This window comes from Polypterus senegalus, chromosome 8, assembly GCF_016835505.1.
Source record: "Polypterus senegalus isolate Bchr_013 chromosome 8, ASM1683550v1, whole genome shotgun sequence".
NCBI lineage: Eukaryota > Metazoa > Chordata > Cladistia > Polypteriformes > Polypteridae > Polypterus > Polypterus senegalus.
Genome location: NC_053161.1, coordinates 172,364,901 through 172,388,673, shown reverse-complemented (window position 1 = coordinate 172,388,673; position 23,773 = coordinate 172,364,901). Strand labels below are relative to the sequence as shown.

Sequence of the window (23,773 nt, the reverse complement as noted above, 5' to 3'; positions counted from 1 at the left end):
GCTGCATAACCTGTCCAAAGCCACCAGGGGACAAAGCATGTTTGGACCAATGCTCCCTGAAGTTATATCACCAGTTCTGTCCCATCTCTATTTGTAATACCACAGCACGCTTCATCTCGTCTTTTGTTGTGGGTTTACACTTTGAAAAATGAGAATGCGATGCAAACGCAGCCTGCGATTCAAAAAATTTCTCTGCCCATCTGTTTATCTCGTCTAACGGTAGCTGAAAAGCAGCATCAGGAGAGAGCAGCCTGAAGTACAGCAGCTGGTGATCTGTCGTGTCCAACAGCAAGCCATACCGTCTTGTGAAGTCCAGCAGCCAGATCGGCTCTCAACGGATCAATGTCTGTGTATTTATCCCACGCGAACCTTGCCGTAGATGCAGCGGCTGCGCGAAGCGCTCAACTGGCAGCAGATCCGCTGGCTCGGCATCGGCTGGTGTTTGATCAGCTGATGCCGGCTTCTCACTCTCTTGCTCAATCTCCTGATCACTGTCAATAAAATCCGATTCTGAAAAATCAGAGTCCGACTCCTCAATAATGCGCAAAACATTGTCTGCCAAGTGTTTTCTTTTCTGCACTCACTTCGCTCCCTTGTCACATGTCGATGCCATCTTGCCATTGTTTACATTTCGCAACTTACGCACACGCTAGAATTAGTTGCCGAGTCAACGAGTCTAGCATTCCTCCAAGCACAGAGGGAATGCCTGTGACGTGACAGTGAGATTTGTCGCCATTAACAGCTGATTATCGCCCTCTATCCCTGGATGTCGACTTTAGTCGACATTCGCCCTCAGCCCCTCCTGTCGACAAAAGTCGACATCCGCCCTAAAAGAGTTAAATGATAAGCTAATGACAATTGACAACAGCAGGTGCCCATCTTGTCATTGTACCAACATCAGATGCACACCACACTGATGGCTTTGGATATAAATTTAAAAATTGCCTGTTCTGTGCCAGTTTTTTTCTACCACATAAGGTTAAAGAAATCCATTTCAAAATTATGAATAAATAGTTCCCAACTAATAAATTAATTAAAAAGTATGATATTAATGTATCCCCAATATGTACAAATGAAGGTGAATCCCCTCTCACATTTCTTTTACTTCTGGTCCAATTCTAAAATGTTTCGGAAAGTCTTATTTCTGTTACTGTGTAAAATGACAAACAAATCTATCACTTTCTAAGTATTGTTATTTTTCTGTATTCAACTTTGAAGACAAAACATTAGAAATTGTAGTAACTGTTTTCCTAGCTTGGTAAATTTCATATACATAAATGTAGCGTTCAGAATGTTAGACCCTCTATTACATCTTTCTGTACGGACATTAATATGCTAGAAATAGCTTTTAAATTCAGAATAAGCACTAAAGCAATTAAAACATGTAAGATTCTGATCTGCTTCATTATCAATTTGTAATGCTATTCTCTGCATCACTGTTTCTTTTAATACTTTAGCTGTTGTTACTGTTGTATGCAATTTAGCCTTCATTATATATTTTTAATTGTATTATGAATAAACTGTTGTACTGATGTAATCTGATATTAACATAATAGGAAAAAAATACTTTGGAGTGCACACTCTACATCAATCTAGTCTTAGATGTGCACTTCTATTCTATTCCTAATTCGACACCTAGGTTACATTGTTTTGCTTAATTATTAGCATATCATTCATTCTTTAAGATAAAGTGGACACATTAAAAAAAATACCCCAAATGCTAATAGGGTGTTACAAAAAACGACATACTGTACATCCATTAATCCGTTAACCTGAATACAAAAAATGCTGTGGCTTTTACCTTTAAACCACAAGATTAGAATGTTTGTATTATAACTGATAATGAAAATCTTTCCCTTTTTCATCAATACGATATAATTATCAAAAGCATACATATCTCTATATATTATCTTAATTTGGATCTTGATCTTTGTCCGCGAATGAATTAGAAGAAGAAGCACTAGATGGCAGTAGAGAGACCGCTAAAACATAGGCATTGCATTAAGAATGTCCTCCAGGCTTAAACTACTGAAGACTGTAGTACTCCAGTCACACCTCAAAACACAGACATTCAAACGAAACAAATTGTTGTGCTTTAAATTAACTAAAGAGATCTTCTTTTAGATCTTGATCTTTGTCTGCGAATTCCACGCATGCGTAGACCACCTTCCAGTTTAATACGTTGTTGTTACTCACAGATGTCAACAATGTGCCAGAATAATGAAAGAGGTGGTGGACAGTGTTACGCTGGTTAGCTCTTGAGGCCTGGTTAGAGAATGAGATTGCCGAAGATAAAAGGTATGCGCCTACATAACATATGAATGAAAGAAAGACAGTGGGTAAAATGAATGACAACGTAACAGCACGTTACTGAAATTATTATTGTTGCGTTGTAGCCGGCGAGTGCTGCATGTCTCACAGTTGTACCGTGGCTTCCTCACATGTCAGTGAAGTGATTCCTATTTATGCTTTAAACAGCCTGGATACCCATGTGTCCTCCTTTTATAACCATTGCTCCGTGTATATTGCCTTACTCTTTGGATTGCCACAAAGCAATCTACGAGATTGGAGAAAGGTTGAGAAGAGATCGTGAGAGGAAACGACATCGTCGTGAAAATGAGATGGACTGTGAACGGACAGAAGCAGAAATGCTCTTACACCACCACATAATTACTATTCGGACAGTGATTCCGAGTAGGCCGTTCCTATCGAATCATTGTCCAAGGGTTTTCTTTTGTAATTTTGTTTCCCTTATAAAAAAATCATAATGCTGTGCAACGAAGGGCCCAGTTCACGACTGGCAGCCACGTTTAAACAGGGATCCCTTCACAGACAACTTTAACACGCGCAGCATAGTTGGGCGCAAATGGCTAGGCCATTATAAAGTTCAGACACGCGTCGCGTTTCATTTCACTCCCTGTTCATTCAACTGGAGTGAAGTTTTCCGGTGACAAATATTTTTTCAGGATGTTATAAAATTCTAAAGTTCCCACCTTGAAGATAAACAGCAATACAAAAATTACTCGCAAGTACAATTCAATTCTGGTGAGTGACGTGCGTCATAAAATATTAGATATATGCAGTACAAATTGGGCAGTGTCATGAAAGTAATTTTTAGCAGACGGAGAGAGCATGCACATGGCAAATACTGTAAGATGAGTACTCGTGTTGCAAAATAAAATGTGGATCTGGCACTGTCGTAACCATAAATTTATGTGCATATGTGCTAGGCTTGGGTTGTCTTTGTGCAGATCGGGTAGCGACACTCTCTCTTAGCTCTCACTCAACTGAACTAATAGCAGGGCCCGCCTGATATCATCCAGAGCAACAGAGGCTGAAGCCATGCTATGATTGACACTTGTAGAAGAACCACCATTGTCTAAGGAAGACAGTTTGTGGTGCAGTACTGTGAATGGTGCAGAGATTTTGGGTTGTAGAGTACTGATGGGTAATGAGAAAGACCCAGAAGGCGCACTGGAAATGGAGGTAGGGGGAGATAGGGGGATGGAGTAGAGTTAAATCCAGAGCTATGAAGCATAAAAAAATGGCAAAATATTGGTAGAACTTCCAGTGAGGGTGAAGGTGATGACCTTATTAAAAAAAGAAAAGAGGAATTTAAGGTATTGCTTAAATTTGACTCAGAGTAACCCACTATTATGAATTCAGTTAAAATAACTAAAGAACTGAAATCATCAACAGGTGATATAGATAATGCCAGAACTTTAAGAGGAGGAAATGTGTTAGTGGTTTGTAAGGATAAGAAACAATGTGAGAAAGTATTGAATGTGAAAACACTGTTGGGTAAAAAAAAAAATTGTGTCAGTATTGCTACAAGAGAATAGAGGAATTAATAGGAGTAATAACTGGTGTTCCTATGTACTTTTCAGATAAACAAATTAAAACTTTGTTATCAGGAAGTAAAGGATGTTAACAGGTTACAAGTCTTTAGAAATGGGGTTCGAGTGAATAGTTCATCAATATTGATTTACTTTATTGAAGTAAAACGTCCTAATAGAGTTAGACTTGAATTTGTTAGTTATCCAGTATAAAGTCAAAAGTCAAAGTCAAAGTGAACTTTATTGTCATCTCAACCATATACAAGTATACAGATAGACGAAATTGCGAAGCTCAGGGTCCACAGTGTAACAACATGATGTGCAAATAGTAAATTAAAAATAGAATAAAAATTTAAAAATTTAAAATTAAAACACAAACAAGACAAGACATTGTGCAAAGATAGGACAAAGAAGTAGCAGCAATATTGATGTGTAAGATATGTAATATAATAAATAAATGAATAATAAATAATAGATATAGATAATACAGAAATTATCAGTGTATGATAATAGTTGTTTAAGATGTGTGTAAACAATGACCGGTCTGTTTCATAGCATAAGGATATCAAGAGTGTCAAAATACTTAAAGGTCAGTATGAGATTTTCAGTTCTTTTCTACATGCACACACATCTTTGCAGGACTGTGGTTTTCATGTATAAAAGTTCTGTTTTTAGTGGTGGGTGAGGCCTCGTGGAAGGTCCCAGGGGGCAGCCTGGTGTTAAGGAGTCTAACAGCTTTGGGGTAAAACTCTCCTGCAGCCTGGCAGATTTGGCTTTGATGCTGCAGTATCTTCTCTTGGATGGCAGGAGTGTGAAAAGTCCATGTGAGGGGTGTAAGGGGTCCTGCTCAATGCTGCAGGCCTTGCGGAAACTGCGTTTGTAAAATATGTCCTGTAGTGAAGGGAGGGGCACCCCAATAATGTTCTCTGCTGTCTTCACTATCCTTTGCAGGCGCTATGGTCGGATATGTTGCAGTTGCCATACCAGACAGTGATGCAGCTGGTCAGGACACTCTCAATGGTGCCTCTGTAGAACATAGTGAGGATGGAAGGGGGAAGACGTGCTTGCTTCAGCCGCCTCAGGAAGTGTAGTCTCTGCTGGGCTTTCTTGATTAATGATGAGGTGTTATGTGTCCACGTAAGTTCCTCAGTTAAGTGCACACCGAGGAACTTGGTACTCCTAACAATCTCCACATCTAAACCGTTGATGCTGAGCGGGATGTGGGCAGGACGTGATTTTCTGAAGTCCACGATTATCTCTTTTGTCTTGTCGACATTGAGAGATAGATTGTTGTCTTCACACCATGCGGACAGCCATTTCACCTCATCTCTGTATGCTCTTTCATCATCCCTGCTTATCAGTCCCAGCACCGTCGTATCATCTGCAAACTTGATGATGTGATTGGTGTTGTGCGTGGCTGTGCAGTCGTGAGTCAGCAGGGTGAAGAGCAGTGGACTAAGCACACAGCCCTGCGGTGCTCCAGTGCTCAGTGTGATGATGCTGGAAGTGTTGTGGCCCATCTGAACTGACTGGGGCCTCTCTGTCAAGAAGTCCAGGATCCAATTGCAGAGGGTGGTGTTTAGGCCCAACCTGCTCAGTTTTACAACCAGCTTTGGAGGGATGATTGTGTTGAAGGCAGAGCTAAAGTCTATGAATAGCATCCTGACATATGTGTCTTTTTTATCCAAATGTGTCAGGGAGATGTGAAGGGTAGAGCATATGGCATCCTCAGTTGACCTGTTTGAGCGGTATGCAAACTGAAGAGGGTCAAGGGAGGCAGGGAGATTAGTCTTTATGTGTGACATGACTAACCTTTCGAAACACTTCATTATGATTGGTGTGAGTGCAACTGGTCGGTATAAGAGTATATCCCTCCTCCAATAAGGCGTTTATAAATGTCAAATTTGGACACATGGCAATATGTCGAGGAAAAGAAATATGTAGTAAATGTGGTGGAGAACACAAGTATGAAGATTGTAGGGGAGGTAAGAAATTTTAAATGTTCTAATTGTGGAGGAGAACACAGTGTAGCATATAGGTGTTTAAGAGTGAAGGAAGTTCAAAAGTTAAAGAAAAATTAGTTGTGTCGTATTCAGAGGCATTACAAAAAGTTAAACAAAATCATATTATGGACAAAGGAGAACTCGGTAAAGAACAGAGTATTGAGTTAGGGAAAGGCTGTCGATGCTGTCTAAATAAGGAGTGAATAAAATGAGCTTTGTGATGTTTGTAATAGATGCTATCAACTGTATGGCACAGACATCAAGTCGTACTGAAAAAATTAAAATAATAATGAAAGCTGCAGAAAATTATTTAGGATTACTAGATATCACATGGGAAACAGTAAATAAAAGTTTGATGACAGGAATATCATCATCCCAGAATTATGAAGGGAACTAAAACGATTAGAATATTGCAAAGGAACGCGAGAAGTTTGATTGCAAATGGTCAAGATTTAAAAAAACAAATAACATATCAGACTTATCAATTATGCCTGATATAATATTCAGGAAACATGATTATCGTCATATTTAAATTTTCGGATTGCTGGATATGTTACTCTAGGCGGGATAGATTAACTGGAAAAGGTGATGGTGTTGCCAGTTTTATTAGTAAAGCCATTGAGTAAAGAGTTGTAAATGTGATCTAAAACAGCTGAAGCATTAGTTGTTGAAAATGTGGATAAGAAAGGGGGAGTTAAGGTAGTATTTTTTTAAAACTCATGTGAATAATTGTTTATTGATTGTTAAGACAGAATATGTGACTCTAATACACAAAGGGTCATATGGAGTAGGGGTTTTAACGCACGGGCGGCACGGTGGCGCAGTGGTAGCGCTGCTGCCTCGCAGTTAGGAGACCCGGGTTCGCTTCCCGGGTCCTCCCTGCGTGGAGTTTGCATGTTCTCCCGTGTTCGTGGGTTTCCTCCGGGCGCTCCGGTTTCCTCCCACAATCCAAAGACATGCAGGTTAGGTGGATTGGCGATTCTAAATTGGCCCTAGTGTGTGCTTGGTGTGTGGGTGTGTTTGTGTGTGTCCTGCGGTGGGTTGGCACCCTGCCCAGGATTGGTTCCTGCCTTGTGCCCTGTGTTGGCTGGGATTGGCTCCAGCAGACCCCCGTGACCCTGTATTCGGATTCAGCGGGTTAGAAAATGGATGGATGGATGGATGGTTTTAACGCACATAGTACACTGTGGGGATGTGAGGAAACAGGCGGGAATGGATTAAGTATTTAGACATGTACTGGAACTGGGAGACTAGTCAGGATAAAGGGAAAGATGATGTACAGCAATGTACAGAGACATCCTGGATGAAAACCTGCTCCAGAGCGCTCTTGACCTCAGACTGGGGTGACGGTTATCTTTCAGCAGGACAACAACCCTGAGCACACAACCAAGATATCAAAGGAGTGGCTTCAGGACAACTCTGTGAATGTCCTTGAGTGGCCCAGCCAGAGCCCAGACTTGAGATCTTAAAATGGCTGTGCACCGACACTTCCCATCCAACCTGATGGAGCTTGAGAGGTGCTGCAAAGAGGAATGGGCAAAACTGGCCAAGGATTGGTGTGCCAAGCTTGTGGCATCATATTCAAAAAGACTTGAGGCTGGAATTGCTGTCAAAGGTGCATCGACAAAGTATTGAGCAAAGGCTGTGAATACTTATGTACATGTGCTTTCTCAATTTTTTTATTTTTAATAAATTTGCAAAAATCTCAAGTAAACTTTTTTCACGTCATTATGGGGTGTTGTGTGTAGAATTCTGAGGAAAAAAATGAATTTAATTCATTTTGGAATAAGGCTGTAACATAACAAAATGTGGAAAAAGTGATGCGCTGTGAATACTTTCCGGATGCACTGTATATGGGAGGCTTTGTTCCTTTTTTTGGTTGGCTTCCTCCACACCTGTGGAAAGATCTTCAATGTGCTTTCTTTTTGTCTCCTTTCTTGCTGTGTTCGCACCTTCTGTACTGCAGTTTCTTTTCAGGTTCAACACAAAGTGTCATTCCTCTTGTTATTAGCAATGTCATGTCTTCTGTCCTGTTAAGGACATCCCAAGTTATAGCCAGGTTGAGAGCTGTAATTCTTGATGAGATGATCCTGGTTTTATGAGGGTTTTTTTAAAGGGAGTAGAGGACTTGCAATTGGTTTCTTGGGTGGGCATAAGCACATCGTCTTGAATGACCACTGGTGAAAAGTTCTGTCCCTCAGTGTTACTCATCCTTGACTTATGGTCCTTTGTTTGAACTTGAGTGTGCAGCTTGTGCCTCTGAGAGATGTCCCTGGATGTTATATGGTCTGGTATCGATTGTCTTATCAGGTAAGGCAGCAAGGCTACATCTTGGCGAGGGGCCCAGCCATGGAAACAGAGACTTTTTTGCTGGCAGTGTGAGTGTCTGGTGGCAGAATTTTAAGACTGGAGTTGTGTTCTTGCCATAGCAAAAAATGGTTACGGTCAGTCTGTCCTTTACTGCTGTTGACAAGGCCATCCAAAATAAAGACTGGCTGATTGTCACACCATACACATGCATATCCCACACTATTCATAATCTTTTTATTTTTCTGTAAATACATTTTTACTGCAGGGTGGCATGGTGGCCCAGTGGTAGCACTGCTGCCTCACAGTAAGGAGACCTGGGTTCACTTCCCAGGTCCTCCCTGTGTGGACTTTGCATGTTCTCTCCGTGTCTGCTTGGGTTTCCTCCCACAGTACAAAGACATGCAGGTTAGGTGGATTGGCAATCCTAAATTTGTAGTGTTCCTTTACCCCGCGGGGCTGTGTGCACGCAGTACCCGCGGCACGTGGGTGGGGTCCCCTGCTGCGCCGGGCCGTCCACAACATGATTTTTTGTTTCAGGTCCCCGCCTTGAAACAGGCGGAGCATCCTGCCGACTACGGAAGATGTGGAGCCGACCCGGACACAGACAGGCGGACATGTTGTTCTTCACCACCACACGTATTTATTATCAATATTTACAATAATATATTGGTCACTCAGACCCAATTCAATGTGCACAAACCCCAATAGTCAGTCCTGGCCTCGCAATGCCGCCTTCTCAGGCCTCCTCCACACCTCTCTCGTGCCTTGTCCATCTTCCACCCGACTCTAGCCCCGAATGAAGGCAGACGGCCCCTTTTATATTCTCCCGGATGAGCTCCAGGTGGTTCCCGGCATTCCCTCGTTGGCCATGCCCTAGCGTGGCGGAAGTGCCGGATGTTCTCCCGGCAGCTCTCCGGGTGTCCACTTAAGTCTTCCCCCAGCACTTCCTGGTGTGGTGGAAGTGCTGAGGTCACAAGTCCCCAAGGCATTGGGGCGCCTCCTGGCGGTGACCACAGGCCCCTACAGGGTGGGGCTTCCATGCCCTGAACCCATGGCTTTAAAAGCAACCAGGAAAGAAGCCAACACATGTATCTGGGCTCCGACTGATGCTTACGAACACTCTCGGCTGTTTGTTTACAATCACACAAGCGGATACACGTGACCGCATTCGGGTCATAACGCAAGATGTTGGTCGTAAATCAAAACAAATTTTGGTCGTAAATCAAGTTGTTCGCATGTCAGGCCGGTCGTATATCAAGGGTTGACTATATGTTTAAAAGTAGTGTAATTTTCATTTGCTTTTTATCTGTTACTTTTGTTACCACCAATGTATAAGGCGGGATCAAACATGGGGAAAACGCGTGCCGAAAGAAATCTCTCAGTCCAAAAGTTTGTTTTAAAGTATTTAGTGAAGATTCAAAGCAAATAATCCACACAAGAATAAAGAAAGTTTGTTACACATGTAGAATAAAAGGTAAAAAATTAGAAAAAGTGTCTTCTCTAAATGTAGCTTTTCTTGTCAAACTTTGATTGTTTCTATACTTAAAGATGCTTTAATACTTCTTCTTCAGTACGCTTTAAATGTATGGTGCTGCACATTTAATAGAGCATGTTGTCTTTCATGTTACTTGGCACAGTTTAAAACCATATGCCCTCAACGCCTTATACCTGGAAAGGCAGGTCACTAGAGGAGTATAATGTATAGTCAGAGAGGCTAGAAATAGTTCGAATATACCAATTCAGTTCAACTTATGGGGACTGTGCGAACCTCCCATAGACTATGCACGAATATTTAGGCAAATAACTAGCAAACGGCACTTACAACTTTTATTAAATGTAGCATCCTCACACTATATCCATACCAACTTAGTTTGGGGGTGGGGAGGAATACCCAAATCATAAAATAGACTAATCTCACCATTTCTTTTTGCCAAGAATTGGTTTAAAATTAAAAATAAAACAAAAATCCTGACCTACTGCCTGCTCAGCATTGCTATGGGTGTGTTTACAACAAGTCAGAGTACAAGGTGAATAAAAAACTTAATGTCAAAACTACAGATAATAAAGATAGCTCTGTATAAATGGTAAAAGGAAATTATAAAAATGTGATGTGAATTACAAATTAAAAAGCACACAAAAATCCAGCAGACCTTCCTCCCCAAACCAAAGCTCATGTAACAAATAGGGGTTGGGAAAGGTGCTGATTGAAACAAAACTCCAAATGGGACCCCAGCTGACCAGCCCCTCTTGTTTACAAGCCAATAAATAATTTAAAACGTATAGAAACCATGGCTGATAAGCCACTGCCAAGAATAAATAGAAAACCCATCACTGTCTGATAAACATCTTGTGGATGAAATACCAAGCAGGGCTAAGGCTTACCACTCTGATGTTTGCCAGAAAGATCATGGCGTCAGCTTTAGTCCCAATCATCCTCACTCCTCCACTAATACAAAGTAAAATCAAAACCATAAAATCCATTTAAAAACCCAAACCAACTTAAATGTTTACCTTGCCTGCCCATCTTGGTCACTACATGTGGTGTCTTTGGCCCAGTAAGGTGATCACCTCCTGATAAGCACACTTTAAAAAGACACTTCAGCTCAGCGATACACTTTTGAAGTCGAACATAATAAAAATGTCAATGCACTCGTACCACCAAAGCATTTAAAATTCTCAAACCGTCCAAAAATAGGATGACGGGCACATCAGCATCAATATTTGCTATCATCTGTATTCGTCCAGTGCAAGTTCATTCAATTCACTTGTTATCTGATGCCATATTGTATCATTGTGTTTACTTGTGTACTGGACACCATCATACACACCAGTGACATCCTTAACAGTGGATATCAAAAATTCTTCACATCCCCTGCCAAAGTGGCAGACTTTGTGTAATAAAAAAATTAAAAGATGATAAATCCTGTCAGAACTTATTCCACGTTCATTGCAATACTGCAGTGATACACAAAGATGGTGAAAACAAGTCGGAGACGGATTAGTAAAAAAAGAAAATCCAACAAAAACCTGGTTGCATTAGTGTGCACACCCGTTAAATTAATACTCAGCTTTTGATTTTATTACAGCATTTTTGGGTAAGAGTCTTATTAGTTTAGAGTACATCGGGACTTGGCAATTTTTGCCCACTCCTCCCTGCAAAAAATTCCCAAATCTGTCACATTACAAGGGCATCTCCTGTGCACAGCTTTCTTCAGGTCAACCCACAGCTCTGGATGGGCCATTCCAGAACACTGATCCTCCTTTGATAAAGCCATTTCTTTGCTGTGTGCTTTGGGTTGTTGTCATGCTGAAGGTAAGGTTACTCTTCATCTCCAGCTTCCCAGCAGATACTTGAAGGTTTTGTGCCATAATAGACTGATACTTGGAGCTCTTCATGATACCATCCACTAGTGTTGGGCGGTATACAGGTTCATACCGAAAACAGTTTTTTATTTTTGTTATGATATGAATTTTTCTTATACCACAACACCGGTTTAAATTGCCTAAGCGACGTTCGGAACATGGCGCAGCGGGAAACTGTTCAAGAGGGAGAGAGTACATGCGTTAGTGGGAGAAGTGGAGGTGTTGCGCAGGGGCTCTTTTTCACTGCTACACCGCTCAATAAGCATGCAATGGAGTACATGCGGTAGTGGAGGTATTGCACGGTGAAAATGGACAGAGAACATTCTGAAACTGAAGCTGTAGCTGACGATAAAGTTAAACATGATGACACAGAAGAATTTTTTGCTGAAAAAAAGGAATCCCATCCGTTGCTTGGAGATACTTTGGTGTTAAAAGGTCGGATGTGGACCATTATGTTCAAATGTGTGAATACTGTTTCTATACTACTGGATAATACTGCAAGCCAAGTTGTACTTGTTTTATTTTTTTTCCAATACTGTGTAATGTACCTGGGTAATGTGTAATAGTGTGACGACATGCTGACTTTATTCTCGTAATTTGTCATTAAAGTAGAACATCGTAAATTAATGTTTAATTTACTAGATTATCTCAAACCCCATCATAAGTTATATAGCACATTAAATGCTTTGTGTTAAGTGTTCCCCGAGCCATGTTAAATTGGTACGTGCTTCTTAAACTGACTTCCTCTTGTACTGAGGAGGCGCTGGCAGTTATCGCCGCACAGAATCCATTCACTTCATGATATTCCTACTCCCTGAAAATTTACAATGCTAAGATAAATAATTGATATCATTTTCATGATGAAATTAATTAAAGCATGTATTAATGATGTGGGGGCACAGTGGCGTGGAGGTTGCACTCCTACCTCACAGCAAGGGTGTCTCGGGTGTACCCTGCCTTGCATTTGCATGTTTTTCTGGTGAGATTACTCGGCGGGCTTCAGTTTCCTTTTAAAGTCATGTAGGATGTGGTGTTTTGTTATGCTATATTGACCCTGCTAGTGTATTAGTTGCTTGTATTCACCCTGCGATGTGCTGACGACTCGTTCAGGATTTGCTCCTGCCTCGCACACAATGCTTGCTGGGATGGGCGCAACCCTGAATGGATGGCATAATTAAACAAATCCTGAAAACTCTAAGGTCTAAGTTTATAGCTAGTTTTAATTTCACAAAGACCTTTACCGTGTGGTGATTGGTTATGTGGAGAAAGAAAAAGGAAGGATAGGAGCTGAGGGTTTTGGTACGTCAGACACACTGCATGCATGCAATAAAGAAAGCCCACTCAGAAGAACATCCATTGAAATCTGTGTTTGTGTCTCCGACCAGCAGATCACAAACCCAACATTTACACAATATTTAAGTTAAACCTGTGCGATACCCATTCATACATCCAGTTTTTTTTTTTTTGGGAGCCTCGTCACACCTGCCATAAAGTTCTCTACACTGAACATGCACCTGGGGACCCCTTACTGCATAGGAGCATCACTACCGCCTCAACACCAGGCATGTTTAATACCTGCTTTAATGCATTTCATCATGAAAATCATATCAAGTATTTAAATTAGAATTCTAAATTTTCAGAGAGCAGGAATATCATGAAGTGAATGGATTCTGTGCGGTGAACGCTGCCGGCGCCTCCTCTTAGTGCGGAGGAATTCAGTTTAAAAAGCGTGCAGTGATTAACATCTGGGTCGGGGAACACAACACAAAGCATTTAATGTGGTACATTAACTTATGACAGGGTTTGAGAAAATCTAGTAAATTAAACATTGATTATAGGATGAAGTTTAGTTTATGACATTCTACTTTTAATGTGAAAATAAACTATGAGATTAAAGTAGAAATGTTGACTTTAATCTCGACATAAAGTTTGTTTTTTTTTTTTTCTTCCCTATGTCCTTATTTCTTTTTTTCTTCACCGTGGCCGTAATACGATTCTGTAGGGCTATACCACAAATAGCATTATAAATGCAAGTTGCAGTTTTATTATTTATGTATATAGCTTAGCTTGATACATATTAATGCAGCTTGCCTAAATGATGGTTCAGTTGGTAAAGATGTCATCACCAAGTTGCACTTGTTTAATTTTATTTTTATTTTGTGAATACTGCGCATTGCACCTAGTCTTGAAGTAATAGTGCAACTATCAATAATAATACTATTATTTATTTTATTGTTATTATTTATTAGTTTAAATATGCAGTTTAATGATTGTAAAGTTGTTTAAAAAGTCACTTTAACGTGTTGGTGGACAGAGATTGTTAACATTAACAGAAAGTGTAGTTGGTTTACAAAAAATATTTACTATTTATTCCTTTTCTAAGACATGTTCAGTGCAATACAACTTTTGACAAGCACCTCTGGACATTTTACTAAGTCTAAATGCCTCTTTGGATGGCTTAAACTAAAAGTTTGACAACATATTTTCAGTTTTTTGCAACATTTGTTCGATAAAAAGGTTCTGTATTTTGACTGCATCTGTCATGCAATGTGATTCCTTCTCTTCATTAGTGCCACCCCCTTGAAAACTATTACTTTATGGGGCCATGCAAACCTGCATTGATACTTGTTTGCACATTAAAATTTTTTTGTACCATGTACAATGCTCATGACAGTGGAATAGGTTATTCTTAGCCAGTGTACTGCAGTAATTGCACTGGAAAATGTGGTTAACATCCACTCATGCATGGGGATACAGGTGATTCACCGCTTTGATGTTTTCATCCGTCTGAGACGAGTGTGGGCGGCCTGTACGTTGAACGTCTCCCACATTTTCTTGAAACATTTGTGCCACTCAAAAACTTGGTGTGCGAGACAAACTATTATCACCGTACACTGTTTTTATCATCGCATAAGTTTCTGTGGCCGTCCTGTTCAATTTCACGAGAAATTTGATGTTGATTCGCTGTTTGATTTTTTTCACCTGACATTATAGCGGCAAGTTGTGTGCCGATTGTTGAGCAAACACTGAGAAACCAGCGTCCTCTGCCTCCTTCTCGCTAAGATTACATAAATGAAGGCTATGACTTAGTTTTTAAACTTTGCAAGCTTAGGGCAGTGTCACATTAGACTTCTTACCCAGTGATTTTAAGTTCCTCCTTCATATGCCCCTGTTTCATAAGATAAACCTGAGGCCTAACTTGTAGAGACCTTCCTTAACATTGACTGATAACACAATTCTGGGACCCTCAACAACACTGAATGTTTAATCAAAGTAGTGAATACTGTTGACACACAACTGTGCAAGATGGTCTCATTCTTCTTCTAGCCTGTTGAACTCTCATTCCCAAACTTGTCAGTCAGTCATTCTCTAACCCACTATATCCTAACACAGTGGTGTCGAACTCCAGTCCTGGAGGGCCACAGTGTCTGCAGGTTTTCCTTCTAACCCTCTTCTTAATTCATGACCAGTTTTTGATGCTAATTAACTTCTTTAGCTTTATCTTTAATTAGCTTGACCCAGGCCCTTTAGTTGTTTTTTCCTTAATTAGCAGCCGGACAGTAATGAGACACAAAACAAGCAGGACATGACCAGCTCACCTGTACCCATCAAACAAAATCTAAAAATAAAGATGAAGGGCTCGGTACGGTTGATCCCTTAGGTTACCAAAACATTTTAGGAGTTCTTAGAAAAAACAGAATATCAACAGTTTTAGAAATATTTGTTGTGGCAAAAAGAGAGCAGCAACAAGCCATGGAATTGAATAGCGGGTTTAATTACCAGCAAGAATCCGCTTCTCATTAAGGAACTGGTTGGAGTTTGAAGCCCCAATTTATCTGGTCATCTGTTGGCTTGTTTCATGTCTCATTTCTGTTTGGCTGTTGTTTAATGAAGAGAAGAATCAATTCAGAAGACTAAATCCTTAAAAACAGGGCTATTAAAATAGAGGGAAAAGAAGTTAATTAGCAATGAAAACTGGACACTGATTAGGAAAAGGGTTAGAAAGAAAATCTGCACCCACTGCGGCCCTCCAGGCCTGGAGTTTGACACCCGTGTCCTAACACATGGTCACGGGGGTCTGCTGGAGCCAATCCCAGCCACTCAAGGCAGGAACAAACCCCGGGCAGGGCGCCAGCCGACACATGCACACACAACAGACAATTTAGGATCACCAATGCACCTAACCTGCATGTCTTTGAGCTGTGGGAGGAAAGCCATGCAGATACGAGGAGAACCTGCAACTCCACGCAAATCCCAAACTTGTTTTTCAGCTAATTTGATATGAAAAATGATTAGTTACTGTCAGCCTGCTATGAACTGTTTGACTTGACATTGGCTTTAAATAAATGGATGTTATAAAAAATCAAATGTCTTTAGATCTGAGTGATCCAGTTTTAATGAAATAAAATCCTTTTTTTCCCCCATTTAGATGGATGTGAAAGAGGAAGTGTGTGAGGCTGACATAAATATCATGAAGGAAAGGATGATAAATGTTAAGGAGGAAGACTGTGGATGGGAGTGGGTCTACCCTAAACAGGAGAGTCTGGATATCAAGGAAGAGGACTGTGTAGTGGGATCAATGAATATTAAAGAGGAGGTTGAGGAGATGTGTGTCAGAACTGAGATGCTCAACTATAGAAGTATGGAGAGCGTCGAGGAAGATGACCTTTATTATGAATATCAAGATGGAGCAGTGACCGGGTTAGTCTCTTCTCATAGCAGACACTGTTCATCTCCAGAGTCTTCTGGCAATGTAAAATATGAATCACTACAGTCTGACACAAAGAACACTGGAGAAGGTTCATCTCCTAGAACTCAGGAAGGTCAGCCACCAGCTAAAATGTTATCTAAAACAAGTAAGTGAAAAATAAAAATTGGTGTATAATTTAGAGCCAGGGTTATGGGCCTGAAAGTGCTGCCTTATGCTTTTTTTAAGAGAAATGTAGACTAACTTTCAAACTATATTAAAAACAGAATAAAACACAGCAATTTCATTATATTTTTTCAAGGTTTAAGAATTAGCTGTTCTTTCATTATCATTTATAACATTATGCAAACATTTTAGGTCAGTTCTGGGTAAAAAGTGGTAAACAAACATACAATTACAAGAAATGTTTCTGAAACTTTTGCAATGCCGTTTGTTTCTCAAATAATTCCTTCTAACAGTGTGGTCTGATCATCAAGTCCGTAAAACAGACAAAACACAATTGTCTTAAACTAATAACAAATAATTGGACTTCTTGTTATTCCTGTACGTAGTGGTTAAAAATGAACGATCCAGTTTGTGACCCCCTGTCTTTACTAACATGTTGATCCTCCGTTCGCTCTAATGTCCTCCATGAAACATTTTACTGTAGCTGCTGCTCAGAAAAGTTTTCAGTTCCCTGTATGTCTCTGGGATTCCTTGAATGATCAGCTGTCTTCAGGTAATGAATCATATGCTCTGGAATCTGATTGGCCAGTCTGGAACACCAGTTTCTTCTGTTTTAGCCGTTCTCTTTTAGATTTCTTCCTTTGTTTTGCTCATTGTCTTGTTTCATCATCTAACCTCTGTTAAGCTTTCATTATCCTTATATTTTCCAGTCAAATTTCTTTACTGTGAATTGGTTGCACAAACTCGGTGAAAAGGGTGACTAGCCTTCTGAAGACAAACACACCAGGGTCGACTGTTCTAAAACTTTGCATGGATTCAAATGTGAAAATATGAGCATTCCAGGGGAAACAAAAATAAGAAAATATGTACACCCCAAAAATCGAATTTATAAAACCTGATGTTGTCAAGCTTGTGTCAGGGTTTCACAGGAGACTGGAAAAGGGATCAGGTTTCCAAGGTATAAAATCTTTATTGTTGAACTGGCAGGTCCAAACACAAGAGCTTATTCAGAAGGGCTTTATTAGCAGCAGAAAAGCAGACGGGTTGCAGCTGTCAAACAAAGTGGTCCAGCTCCCCTCTCCATGTCAAAAGAACACAAAGTCCTCTTCATTGACTGGGTTTAGTGGCTCAGAAGCAGTGACTGGAGCAGACAGTCTGAGGGAGAGAGGCCAGGGGAGTGAGTCATTAGGTTGGCCAGGACTTAGTTTTTTGTTTTTTCTGTCCTCCCTGGCCATTGGACCTTACTCTTTTTCTATGTTAACTAATGTTGTCTTATTTTAATTTCTTATTTTGTCTTTTATTTTTCTTCATTATGTAAAGCACTTTGAGCTACTTTTTTGTATGAAAATGTGCTATATAAATAAATGTTGTTGTTAGTCTTTTAACACAAGAATTACCAAAGCCTATGAAAAAACTCGGAAATCCGGCCCATCTTAAATCCCTTCGCACCTCTCCATCGGAGTCTTTTGTCTTGTTAATGTGCCGATCAAGACCAGCAACAAGCAGCCTGTTATACCATCCCCCCACCACCGCAGAACGGGCACAAAGTTCTCACAGTTCCAGCCTTTATTATCTGGGAGTGAAGTGCTGGAGTTTTAGAGTGGAAATAATAGATCATTATTTGGAACACATGCATTTCATGTGTGCTCCGTTTCTACAGTAATCTGTGTAAACGCATCGTTAAAACTGAAACGTTTTTCATATTTTAGTACTAAATGACAAAAAAAAAAGAGAGACAACCTCGTGCAAGAAGCATGTTGCATGGTAAGTATGCAAGCCTGCAGATGATCCAATAAAAGGGATGGGTTAACAGTGTGTTTGCTTTTCAAAGAAATACTGTTTAAGAGGGGAGTTTCTGAAGGGCACCTGTTTCATACTTGCATTTCTGCACAATTTACTTTTTTATAAATCACAATTGTTTTGTAAATATCCATAAGTGAGCGCACCTTGAATGTTGACCTTCACTAGCCTATCTATAGATAGACCTTACACAAGGCAATAATATTTTTAGATGATTAATAAACAACACAATATTAACAAAACATGAAATTACATATTACAATAATATTTGAAAAACAACAAAAGCACTAAATAAGCAAAGATGTTCTTTGGGATGCTATTAGTAGCTTTTCCAACTTTATTATTTTATCTCCCTTTCTTATAATATTCTCTTCATAATCTTTAAGAGTTAGCTTGATGTGATGTTAGGACAGCTTATGTTTTAGCTAAACCAACAAGTTTGTTGGACTCATGAATGGTCTTCTTTTGTTTGTTAAATTTCTTAGGTTCTGGTTCGAGAAATGACAATTTTGACGGCACCCACAATTCTACCCTTTTACTTATCTGGGTGCCTCCAAACCACACCCCCAGTCTCATCCCATTGGTTGAGTACCTGACTAGATTAGACTATACATAAAGGTTTAAACAACATGTTCAGCATTGACAGTCCAATTGTTTGTGTGTTGTGAATTTAAGTTGTGTTTGTCTGTTATTGTGGTGTAGTTGAAGATCAGATCACATGGTCAGGAGGAATTCAAGCAGATGTACAAGAACTAAATTTTCTTCCATCTCTAAAGTGATTGAAATTAAATTAAAGATTTTAAGCAACACATTCTACAAGCTACTTAATCCAAATGAGTGTCCATGTCTGTGTATGTTTAGCTAACAGATTTGAGTCTGACCTGTTTTTGTGTACAAATGTAATGTGTACAAGAACACAAGGATACAATTGGAAACTGGTTATGGGTAAATTTTGACAAAAACTTTAGGAAGTTGTTCTTTACAAAGAGAACCACAGACACATGGAATAATTTACCTAGTAGTGTGGTAGACAGTAGGAGTTTAAAGGCTTTCAAAACTTGACTTGATGTTACTTTGAAAGAATTAAGTGGATAGGACTGGTGAGCTTTGTTGGACTAAGTGGCCTGTTCTCTTCTCACTTGTTCTAACAGAGCTGCAGTTGCTTTAAGGAAAATTAAAGACTTGTTGGTACCTCAGCCCTTCATAGATACATACATACACAGGGTGACACAGAAAAATGGGAACTTTTGAAAAACCCAATAAAAATAGAAGAAATACAACAACAAAATGTTATTGACAGCAATTGAACCACTACACCTTGCCTTTTAAGAGACAGTATTCCAAATTATCAATGTCTGAAAATTACATCCTGTAGATGGCGTTCTCCTGTACGTATGCATTCTTCCAATCTGCTGTTGAGGTTTCCCATTGATCGCTGCAATATCTCAGCTGGGATACCACGAATTTCATCTTGAATTCTTTGTTTCAATTCATTCAGTGTCCTTGGCCGAGTCGTGTAGACCCGACTCTTAAGGTAGCCCCACAAGAAAAAAATCACAAACAGACAAATCCGGTGATCTTGAGGGCCAGGGAATGTCATCGAAACTTGAGATGACATGGTTACCGAACAATTCTCGCACAGCTGCCATTGATTGCCTTGCAATTGATTACTAAATTACTAAATGGCGAGATTGTTTACAGCTCAAGGTCCCTGTTCCACAGTGCTGGCAACTGTACATGGCTGCCACTACGCATTTTAAAAGTTCCCGTTTTTCTGTGTCACCCTGTATAATATAAAAAAAATATATATATATATATTATATAATACTAGCTGTGTAAGCCCGTGCCATAAAATGCCCAGGGTCCTTGAAACTACTGAAATCGTCAGGAAAAAAAAATGAAATGTAGCAATGTCCTAGGAGGATTCTTTTTGCCGACATGTTCACCTTGCTTGTGTATTAGCGGTGGGAGTTAAAGTAAAAGGGATACCGTTTTGCCGATGTGCTTGTCACGCTTGTGTATTAGCGGCTAAGTGAGTTTCTCTCTTTTCTTGGTGGTTTGACTTTGGCGACAGTCGCTTTCTTTGAGCTTCATGCTGTAGCCCTTGCACTTCCAGGCTGGACAGACAGACATCCACATGTAGACGTTTATATATAAGATTACGAACCATCCCTTGGAAATTAATAAAGTGTTGTTTTTTTTTTTGTTTTTTTTCTGAACTTTCCCGTCTGCTGAACTTCCTTGTTCAGAAGTGCTTGATGTGTTTCTTATTAATTTACCAAAACTCACAAAATAATACTGTCTTGCTGGAGGCCCCTATTTTAACTGAAAAAAATGAACACTATTGTAAAATCCATTTGTAAAATAATTTTAAAAAACCTCTATTTCAAGTGGTATGCAGCCAGAAATATATTTTGCATTTTGGCCACAAGTGTCTGGTTTACTGTTTTAAATGATCAGTCAAGTGACGTTCTGTAGTCATGTGGCTTTGGACTAATTGTGTAGAAATATCAGGATACATTCTGATTAATAAAAATGTGTTTCACATTGCACCTACTTTAAACAAAAACCTCTCCAATATAATTATAACTGAAGATAATCACTTCATACCTGCATTAAAAACATTTTTTAAATATTTAATATTTAAAAATGTGACCAATAATCTTGTTGATTTTTGCCTATCAGATGTGATCTGTTTATTTTACTATTTATACTTCTTGGCTCCTCTCATTATGCTCATATGGTGAGTAGTTCTAATACTGATAAAAAATTGTAAAAGTTGAGCATCTTTTCACATGCTGCTTAGTCAAATTGCCTATGGTTGTCAAAGTTTGTTTGTAAATTCAGTATTTAATGTTATAATGCCAATATTAGAGCACTGGATTAAAAACTAAGCTCATATTTTTTTTCTTTTAAACTTTATACAGGCATCAAACTTCACCGCTGTTCTGAGTGTGGCAAACGATTTTCTGATGTGAGTAAACTTCAGAGCCACAAAAGAATTCACACAGGAGAGAAGCAGTTTGGTTGTAGTAAATGTGGCAAGCACTTTTCAAAAAGACATTATCTCCAGAATCACCAAAAAATTCACACAGAGGAAAAGCCACATTTCTGTTCTGAATGTGGCAAAACGTTTTCTTGGAGAAGCCATCTCCAGAGCCACCAAAGAATTCACACAGGGGAAAAGCCATATTACTGTTCTGAATGTGGTAAACAATTCTCGCACAGTTTTAATCTTCTGATGCACATTAAAACTCACTCGGGTGAAAAGCCATATTGCTGTTCTGAATGTGGCAAACAGTTTTCACGAAGTAACAACCTTTCAACTCACAAAAGAATTCACACAGGTGAGAAGAAGTATTGCTGCCCTGAATGTGGAAAACAATTCTCACACAGTAATACTCTTCTGACACACATTAAAACTCACACAGGAGAGAAGCCATATTGTTGTTCTGAATGTGGGAAACAGTTTTCACGGAGAAGCCATCTTCAGAGCCACAAAATAATTCACACAGGAGAGAAACCGTTTTGCTGTTTGGAATGTGGCAAACAATTTTCACGTAGACACCATCTCCAGAGCCACCAAAGAATTCACACAGGGGAGAAGCCATATTATTGTACTGAATGTGGTAAACAGTTCTCGCACAGTAATACTCTTCTGAGGCACATTAATACTCACTCAGGAGGAAGCCATATTGCTGTTCTGAATATGGCAAACAGTTTTCACAAAGACGTCGCCCTTTGAGTCACCAAATGATTCACATAGGACCAAAGCCATATTGCTTTATTGAATATGGTAAACAGTCCCACAAAGGATTTCCACATAAGAGAGAATTGTTTGGATTAGACAAATGCACCAAAGTAGCATTCAAAAAGAAACACTTGGGAACTGACGAGGGTGCAGACATAAACCATAAAGAGCAGGAGTGACTGCACAAAAAAGGTAAAAATGATCCTTAGAAGTAAAATACAAGCAGTTAATCTGCTAATGTCATGGGGTGGCCTTGCGCCCTGTACAAGCTGGGATTGGCTCCAGCAGACCCTCATGACCCTGTGTTAGGATATAGTGGGTTTGGTAATGACTGACTGACTCATCGGCTAGTAAAACCTGTCATCTCATACACCTTTGAGATCATAGACTTGCCACGGAAAGACCTCGGCTCTGGATCTAAGAAAAATGTTGCTTCAGGCCAACAAACAGATATACAAAAAAACAATGCACGTCAAGGATTTACTTTCCGGGACAGAAAGAGGAATGCATTTAATACAAGTCAATTACACCTGTAGATCATCACTCCTAGGACAGAAAGAGTTCTGTCTCAGCCACATTTGTAAATTATTGCAGCCTGATCTAGAACAGTGGATGCCTGACATTCCCAAAAGGTTTGCAAAGAGTGAGCCAGTTTCCTGCTATAAGCTCATGTGGACCAAAACCTGACAAAGGAATGGCTCAGGAGAGTAGAAATGAGATGCACAAATGAAAATTTGCTAATGACCACTTCAGATGGTGGATTGTGTGCAATTTATTTGCAACATTTTTAAGAGTTAAAAGAAATGGGGAAAAAGCAACCAATAAAGGTTTTGCAACAAGCTGGTGGAAGCAATACTGAACTTTATACTGCTGGATTTAAAACACTGTTGTCCAAAAACCTATTCATGGAAAGACACAACTAAGTAGCCCAACTGCTTTATTTGAAACTGCAAAAAATATGAGTTCCAGAAAGAATTATTGAAAATGAATTACGGCATCACCTGGGGAATACCGGTCCCAACGTTCAGAAAATTCACAACCAGAAAACTTGATATCGTAGTTGTGGAAAAAACATTTAAACAGTTCCTGGATATTTGAGGCATCAGTCACAAATGAAATCTCAAACAGAGAGAGAAAAGATAACAAAATATCAGGAGATACGATCAGAAATAAGGACCCAGGTATGAAATAACAAAAGGAACTAATCCCAATGTTCTGTGAATCTACCGTGTTTGTCTAAAAGTGCATTTAAGCAGATTTACACATCAAAGTTAACCCTATGAGCTCCAACAGGAGGCACCGTTAGGAACAATGCAGAGAGCACTAGCAGTAAACCTTAAAAAATGTAAAAAGGCAGTGTACAGAGGATCCTGTGACTTAAGGGTGAGGTTAATGATGATAATGAAGAAATCAACCTGAGGAAAAAGTAATTTGTCGTGAACGTGGAAAACAATTCTATCACAAAAGTAGTCATCAGAGCCACAGAAGCATTCGCGCAGCAGAGACGAAATGCAATCTGAGATGAGCCAGATGTGGAATAAGACCTCTGAGATTGTCCAAGTGGTGCTGGGATCAACAGGCCTTATGGGGGAAAAAAAAATTCCAGGCCCATCTGGATGCCCTGTTAATTACTATCACTCCATATGAATTACAGAAGGAATTGCTGTTAAGGACAACGTAAGTACTGCGCTGAGCTCTGATAGATACTTTATTAATCCCAAGGGAAAATTCACACACTTCAGCAGCAGCATACTGATAGAAAACAATAAATTAAAGAGTGATAAAAATACAGCTATAACAGACAATAACTTTGTATAATGTTAATGTTTAACCACTG

General features: G+C 39.6%; 1 protein-coding gene across 1 annotated transcript in view; it reads left to right on the top strand.

Annotated features, from left to right (window-relative positions):
- LOC120533430 (gastrula zinc finger protein XlCGF52.1-like) overlaps positions 1-23,706 on the top strand; it is a 38,030-nt gene extending 14,324 nt beyond the window's left edge. The window contains exons 2-3 of the mRNA XM_039760313.1: positions 15,942-16,368; positions 21,113-23,706. Coding sequence (XP_039616247.1) covers positions 15,942-16,368; positions 21,113-21,930 — 1,245 coding nt within the window. The 3' untranslated portion in view covers positions 21,931-23,706. The remainder of the gene's footprint in view (positions 1-15,941; positions 16,369-21,112) is intronic.
- Positions 23,707-23,773: the final 67 nt, after the last annotated feature.